An 8,326-nucleotide genomic window follows, 5' to 3' on the forward strand; every position below is an offset into this window, starting at 1 on the left:
GTTACTTTTATCTGATTGCATAGTGTAAAGTTATTCTTGTGATCATATTGATCTATTCTGTGTTCTTACTTTAAATCTGTGATTTGTAATCGGTGCTCTATCGAATGGTGATCTGTTACAAGATCAAAAAGTAATTTTTATCTGTTTACAATGTGTAAGGTTATTCATACACACAAGTGGTGACATTTTTATAGTCAGGAAAATTAACATCAGTGTTTTTCACAAGCGTTAATATCGTAATTGGATCATAATTGATCACTTTGTGATGACACATTCCCGATCAGTTATATGATCATGTTCCTCGTTTGCTTTTATGATGAAGCATAAAACATTGGATTCATAATGAACTATGAGCTGCACATTAAAATATAATGTCAACTCAACATTGTTACATGTAACGTATTTGATATATGTCTTCTATGAAGACAACTGTTGAATGTATATCCTCTACTCTGTTTGAGTACAATGTGTTTTGGAGATCTTTTCCAAATGATTGTTGTGATGTGTCATCACCTCTATTGGACTTCAGTTGAGGTTTTATGGTACTGAAATCGTCCCTTTAAATAAACAAACATGAACTTCAATATTTCTTGTCTTCTCTCTTTTTAATGTGGCTAACAATGATATTCTTACACTAATAGATCAAATAAAAAGCATTGTATTGCTTCTGACAAAACAAAATGATAATTGCATCATAACAAATATGGAAATTACAGGAGTGCATCATCTCCATAACAGTGAAACCAAATATTGTACTTAACATGATAACAGCAAGAGACCGCATGCAGATTGAAAATTCTGGAGAAAAGATTGAGAATGGTATACTTAAGCAATAGATCACGACAGGCTGTGGTATACGCTCATTATACCACAGTTAAGGGGCGTTGTCCGTCCCGACGCGCAGCGGAGGGGCGGCGACCCCCTTCACTGTCTCCCGGTAACCACCGTGTGTCTCCCGGTACCCACCGCGCGTCTCCCGGTAACCACCGTGAGTCTCCCGGTACCCACCGCGCGTCTCCCCGGTAACCACCGTGAGTCTCCCGGTACCCGTGTCACAGCTGCTGCTGGTGACGCTGGCTAGCAAGCAAGCTAGGCTAGCTAGTTAGCTCGGTAGCATTCCAGCTACTGGGCTAGCCCTGGACGGACCTCCTTTCGCCCCTGATCTTCTTCCACCCGGACTAAACCACTCCACCTGTCTCGGCACGGATCACGTCGTAGCCTGGATTTCACCGCGACCTGGCCTGGTGTCTGGCGGCGTCCTACAGCTCATCATCAGCCTACCTCCTTCCACACCGGGAACGCTCGGCTACAGCCCAGCTGATTGAGGACCCACAACAACGGTCAGGACCCCGACTGCTCGCTACGGCCGAGGTGGCCGCGGCGCCGGCTCAAAAAGGTGGACACCTTTTTCCTCAGCTTCGCCGTGCCCCCTGGTTCGTTTCAACATGTATCTTTATACAAGATCTTCCATGGCCCCCTGGCTCACACTTTCCATCATCTGCTTTCTTGCTGTGGCCCAGTCCCCTGGAGACGCAAGTAGACATTTGTGCAGGCCAGCAACAGCCTTTAATGGTGGTGGCACACGGGACTTTAGACTGTTGCCTAGAGACGCTTCCACTCTCTGGATCACCTTAAATACAGGACTTCCTAGTTCGTCTGTGTCATACTCTCCACTCTATTCTTTTATAAATATTACTGCAACAATTTACTGTCTCTTGCCTCCCACTACCTGCCAAACTCTCTATAAAACAAAACAGCACTATGCAAAAAGCATGCTTTGGCTTTGCTTTTAGGCGCATTGTAATCATTCTCATGCTATTTATCTCAGGGAACATACACCCCAACCCAGGCCCAGCTAGTGCTATGCATGCTGTCCCTAACCTGGCATTTAACGATTTCTGTGATCGCACGTGTATGGGTTTCTTGCATGTTAACATTCGCAGCCTGTTACCCAAACTCGACCTGTTAAAAACTTGGGTTCACACTGTTACACCTGATGTTCTTGCTATTTCTGAATCGTGGCTTAAGAAAAGCACTGCCAACCCTGACATTTTCATACCAGGTTATAATATATTTCGTCAGGACAGAGCAACTAAAGGAGGTGGTGTCGCTCTGTATGTTAAAAATCATCTGCAATGCACTGTTTCTCTGTCAAAATCTGTCCCTAAGCTACTTGAACTGCTAGTGTTAAAGATCAAACTGTGCAATAATTTCTCTCTCTCTGTTGCTGTCTGCTACAGACCACCCTCTGCCCCACTCTGTTCTTTAACTGTTCTCAGTGAACTTCTGGCACCACACATCTCCTCCGAGTTCATCTTATTGGGGGACCTGAACTGGGACATGTCTAACCCCCCAGATCTGGTTGTTCAACAATTTGACGCCCTAAACCTCTACCAAATTATTTCAGAGCCCACCAGACTTAATCTAAAATCTCCTTCATCTGCTACGCTGATAGATGTCATCCTCACAAACGCCCCCTCTAATTATAAATCTGGTGTCTTCAGTCAAGATCTGAGTGATCATTGCGCTATTGCATGCATGCGCTCCAGCTCCTCAGTTAAGCGCCCACCCGTGTGCGTCTCCAAACGTTCCCTGAAGAACTTTGACCTGGAAGCCTTTCTTCACGACACTGCTGCAGTAAGCTGGGGCAAAATTAATACCTTCCCTACTTTGGAGATGGCCTGGTCCTTTTTCAAATCGACCTTCGGCCAGATCATCAATAAACATGCTCCACTCATAAAATTACGGATTAAGGATCGTTTCAGCCCCTGGTTTTCCCGTGATTTGGCTGCTTTAATCCGCCAGAAGAACGCCTTATGGCGAAAAGCCCGTTCCTCCCAGTCTCCTGCTGATTGGCTTGCCTTTCGGCAATGCAGAAATAAATGCACTCAGGCCGTCAGAAAAGCCAAAGTCACTCATTTTCTGGACAAATTTGCATCCTGCGGCTCAGACGCCAAAAAGTTTTGGAAAACGGTTAAGTCCATGGAAAACAAGCTTCATTCACCCCACCTCCCCAATGCTATGACCTTTGATAACATTGTTGTTACTGATAAGTCTCATATGGCCTCGCTTTTCAATCAGCACTTTGTTAACTCAGCTCATGTCTTCTCTGCCAGGCCCTCCACTGCTGCTCCTTCACTTTCACTTTCACCTACAACCCCCAGTTCTGGCACTTTCTCTTTCAGACCCATCACAACCTCAGAAGTCTTAGAGAATCTCACCAAGCTAGACTCTAACAAGTCAGCTGGCTCTGATGGGCTCGACCCCATGTTTTTAAAAGCTGCTGCTCCTGTCATTGCCGTTCCCATCACACGGCTTTTCAATATGTCTCTGGAATTGTCCACCTTTCCTTTAGACTGGAAATCCGCACTTGTCTTCCCCCTCTTCAAAGGGGGTTCCAGCTCTGATCCCAATTGTTATAGGCCTATTTCCATCCTGCCGTGCCTGGCTAAGGTCTTAGAGAAACTGGTTCATAAACAACTCAGTCAGTTTTTAACCTCCAACAACATCCTGTCCAACTTACAGTCTGGGTTCCGGCCAGGCCATGGGTGCATAACAGCTACACTGAAGGTCCTGGATGATATTATTTCCTCCCTGGACTCCAAGCAGACCTGCATTGCTGCCTTCATTGACCTCTCTAAGGCCTTTGACTCTGTCATCCACCCCATCCTCCTACAGAGGCTCTCCAGCATCGGTCTATCACCACACTCCTGCAACTGGTTCGCCAGCTACTTAAACAACAGAGTCCAGCAAGTCAAATCTGAAAACATCAAATCAGCCCCTCTCACCATCTCCAAAGGGGTGCCTCAGGGTTCTATTCTAGGCCCAACACTATTCTCCATCTACATTAATGACATAACCAGGAATGCCGGCAACTCCAAGATCCATCTCTACGCTGATGACACCATCCTGTACTCAGAGGGCCCTTCTCTCCACTCTGCTGCGGCCACTCTACAACACAGTCTCACTTCTGTTGAACAGCATTTCCATAGCCTTCATCTTCTCCTCAACACCAAAAAAACCAAATGCATCATCTTTAACCGGAAACACACTCCCACCCATGTCCCAAAAATCCTCTGTGCCGACGGCTCTGAACTAGAGTTTGTCTCCAGTTACAAATACCTTGGCCTCTGGTTGGATTCATCACTCTCCTTCACCACCCACATCAAACACCTTCAGTCTAAAGTCAAAGCTCGTCTGAGCTTCCTTTATCGGAACAAGGCCTCCTTCACCCGTGCAGCCAAACATACACTCGTCAAAATGACCATCCTGCCCATCTTCGATTATGGTGACTCCATATACAGAATTGCACCTCACTCCACTCTCAGCAAACTGGACCCACTCCACCACTCCGCAATCCGTTTTGCCACTGGGGCTCCATTCACCACTCACCACTGCGACCTCTATAACCTGGTAGACTGGACTTCCCTTCACACCAGACGGCTCCTTCACTGGTTTTTGCTCATCTACAAAACCATTCTTGGCATTACACCTTTCTACCTCTCTTCTCTTCTGCACCTCTCTCACCCTGCCCGCAATCTAAGGTCCAGTGCATTCATCAACCTCTCCATCCCCAAAGTCCGCACCGTCTTCGGACGCAGTGCCTTCCGGTTCGCTGCAGCCTTTGACTGGAACACCTTACAAAACACACTTAAACTTTCTGTCTTCACCTCTCTCTCCGTTTTCAAACAAAATTTACTACAAATTACAGTTGACTCCTGCACTTGCTAACAGGCTTCTTGTCATGCTCCATTGATTAATTGCTCTGTATTGTATTGTATTTTATTGATTATATCGTATGTACTGTATTATATAGAATTGTTCTGTGTAATTTATTAACCTTGTTTCACTTTTAGCACTCCCCTCCCCCTTCCCCTTCAGGCTGCACTTGAAAATAAGAATTTTGTTCTTAATTTGCTTGCCTGGTTAAATAAAGGTTAATAATAATAAAGACGGTAGCTTGGTTCGCCGGCAATTTAGCCTTCTATCGAGTTCACTCGAACTCGATAGTAGGCTAAATTGCCGACCGTGTGCCTATTGCTTTACAACATTTCCACCCTCTCCAGCAATCAACATGTTTTTTAGGCTTCAGTGAACTACGCTATCGCTTTTATATATACATAAACAACAGTTAGAGTTAGGCGCGGAGTGATACTGAACTCTGTAAACTGAACGGGCGTCATAGCTGTGTGTATACGCTCAATATACAACGGTTGGGAACCAATCAGATCGCTTGATTTAGGCCCCCCGTTTTATAATATCCTCATACGCAAGTACACTATATGGGTGAGGGGGGATTAAAGTGTTGCATTTATGTCAGCAAATTATGTATTTGTCCGATGTGAAATAAATCTGGTTAAAGGTTCCTCTGATATTAAAATATTTCTACACACTTTTGCCAGTGTTATTGAGATTTGAATATTATAATTAATTATGCATACACAATATACATTACTGTTGATACAACAAGCAGTAGAGGCCTATATTTCACAAAAACCCTGGGGCAGTGTTTCTTTTTCGTATATATATATATATATATAATCATTATTATTTATTACTGGTACCAAACATAGTGGAAAAAAAGGATTGTCATCTTGAGAGTAGATGAATTTTGTCTTGTTCAGCTTTTTTCCACCATTCCTTATTTGTGACGTCACTCTGTTTCTAATGTGACGAGTGATAAGACACACTTCTATTGTTCCTCCAGTGAAATCAGTGAATGGAGAGTGTGGGAAACCAGTGAGAGCTCACTCACAGAGCCCCTGTGGGACAAAAGACTTAGAACCTTTACCCTGGGGGATGGACATGGGTTAAAGAGGGAATGTGGACCTCTGAATGGAAACCTGTGAATCCGTTTTAAATCACCAATTGCTTTTAATTTTATTTTTTCACAAGTTTACAGTAATATTTTGATTTACTTTTAATACTTTTGTATTCTTATGTTATTCATTTAACTTCAGAATATAAATAAAGAACACGTCAATATCCATAATATCTAACATATCTATAGTACTGTTATACGATTGTTATTATTAATACATGTTAATTTACTAAATTGTAAACCAATGGTATTTTGTAGCTGGTTGTAAATAAATGTGTCAAAACTATTGCAACATCTTCAGAGTTAAAGCTTGACTATTCAACAATACCAATGTTGTTTACACTAAAACATATGACGGCGCTAATGAAGAATTAGCATTTAACAAGGCACACTCCTATGATTCAGAAGAAGCTCTGTCAATGAACGGAGTGTGGGAAAGCTCTGGAGAGTGAAGTCACATTTCAGAGTCATTAGCATCATGAGTCCTAACAGAACTGCCTATTTCTCAATAGGGAATTGGCACACTTCAGGAAGAAGCTGTCTCCCACCCCTCCCTCATGTCCGCCACAGGGGTTGATTTCAAGAAAAGTTTAAGAGACTCATTCTTATCACTGTCCGTTAACTTTTTCAATGGAATTCCATTTTAGTACATCCAAAAGAGGATTTACCTCTTATTGACTTTTGTGCTAAAAATATCCCGATTTTATTGTTGTGGTCAAATTCCACAGTCCATGATTCAGCCAATGGGGTTCTTTCCCTCCAGATGGTCAGTGATGTCAGGGGTCTGTTTGTGATGCAACACAGAGAATGTAGTCGTAACCAAAGATCCATTCAAAGTCCTTTTGTCAGCCATTGACCACAGCACATTGGAGTCAGTGTGGGAAACTCAGATCCACTCTCTACTCACACCGACTACCAGTCACCACACTGAAGCAACATCTGCTACATCTGGACACTCAGAAACATGTCTCAACAAGTCAGAAATCCCCAACATATTAAAATAAATAATAAACAAAGAAAATAGCAGAGAAAAACAAGAATGAGAGAACATTTAAATTGGAAAAAAAGAAAGAATCAAAGTTTACTCACTTTTATTTAACAATACTGAACTGATTACTGATTTTGTTCAATATGCAATCATGAATTAGGAAGACATATAATCCTACAATGAACAAAAATATATAACCTATAACTTTTTGTTTATTTTCTGTTTCTCATATTTATTGGTCATGTAAAGTAATGGCATTTTTGATTGATAACTGTTAAAGCCATAACTGATCAATAAATCCTAAACTTGTGTGTTGTGATGAGGAGCATGTGCCCTATCAAAGTCATTGATCCCAACATTATGATCCAGATCTGATCTCTCTACAGGGTCACCACTTTCCCAGATCCACACAGAGTCTCTCTCCATCACCCCCCAGTCCTCCACCTGGTCCCCTAAGATCTATTTATTGTCCCCCAGCAATAAGAGCCTGCAGCATGTGGCAGCCTGCGTTCCTCATTGTTCTCCACAGCTCTCTGATTGGTTCAGACTGTGAGAAACTCCAACCAGACCAAGACCCACACATTCATATGGAGATTGGGGACTATATATAGGAGGGCTGAAGACAGGAGAGACCAGATTCTCTCTACAGAGACCTCTACAGCACAGAGAACCACACATGGCTCCTACAATCACTTCAGCGATGACCTCTTCCCAGGACCACCTAACCCTGACCCACAAGGTAAATTCAAGACTGAACCTAACAAAACATTTTGAGTTTAATTGTATGCATTGATGCTGATGCCATGTTGAGATTAGTGTATTAAATATGCCTTTATCTTCCTCCAGATCAGAAAACCACTGGTGGAAAAGCTACGCAGAGATCGTATCAGCAGCAGTATTGAGCAGCTCAAGTCTCTGCTGGGTCCAGAGTTCCTCAAACAAGAACCTGACTCCAAGATGGAGAAAGCAGACATCCTGGAGATGACAGTTGACTTTCTGAGACAACTGCAGCTCTCTCGCCATGGAAACTCTGTCTCAGGTGTATCAGCTGCCAACCAGGGTCACTCCAGGTGTATCCAGGAGGTGGTCCACTTCCTGTCTAAGAATGAGGTGAAGACACTTTCCAACAGAAGAATGTTGGATCACTTCCAGAACCTTCGGACCTCCTCTGGTACAAGGCTAACTGAGGGTGGTTCAATTCAGCTGAGCTCTCCACTCAAGAACAATATCACCCAAGAGAAGAGTTCAGTTAACAGCGCCATCTGGAGGCCCTGGTAGAAACCTCCACACTGGAGGTACTAGACAACATGGACCATGTTGGTCAGAGCATGTTGTTGTCAAGGTATAATATTAACTCAATATTGTAATTGTTTGATACTTGAATATCCATTTATTCTTCTAAAAGAAGAACACCTCGACATGTTTCTGCTACGTGTTGTAGTCTACTGTATCAACTGTCTGTTATTACAGACTCACATAGGAGCTTTTACTGATTTAACGTTTGAAGTTCAAACTTA

General features: G+C 43.1%; 1 protein-coding gene across 1 annotated transcript; it reads left to right on the forward strand.

The window, feature by feature from the left end:
- Nucleotides 1–7,485: 7,485 nt before the first annotated feature.
- Nucleotides 7,486–8,087, forward strand: LOC311338306 (transcription factor HES-5-like; the record flags this gene model as incomplete). The annotated part of the gene is made up of 2 exons (XM_084463529.1): nt 7,486–7,548; nt 7,656–8,087. The coding sequence occupies 2 exons, from the start codon at nt 7,486–7,488 to the stop codon at nt 8,085–8,087; spliced, it is 495 nt and encodes a 164-aa protein (XP_084319655.1).
- Nucleotides 8,088–8,326: the final 239 nt, after the last annotated feature.

The sequence above is a fragment of the Micromesistius poutassou genome (assembly GCF_964030765.1).
Source record: "Micromesistius poutassou genome assembly, chromosome: 2".
NCBI lineage: Eukaryota > Metazoa > Chordata > Actinopteri > Gadiformes > Gadidae > Micromesistius > Micromesistius poutassou.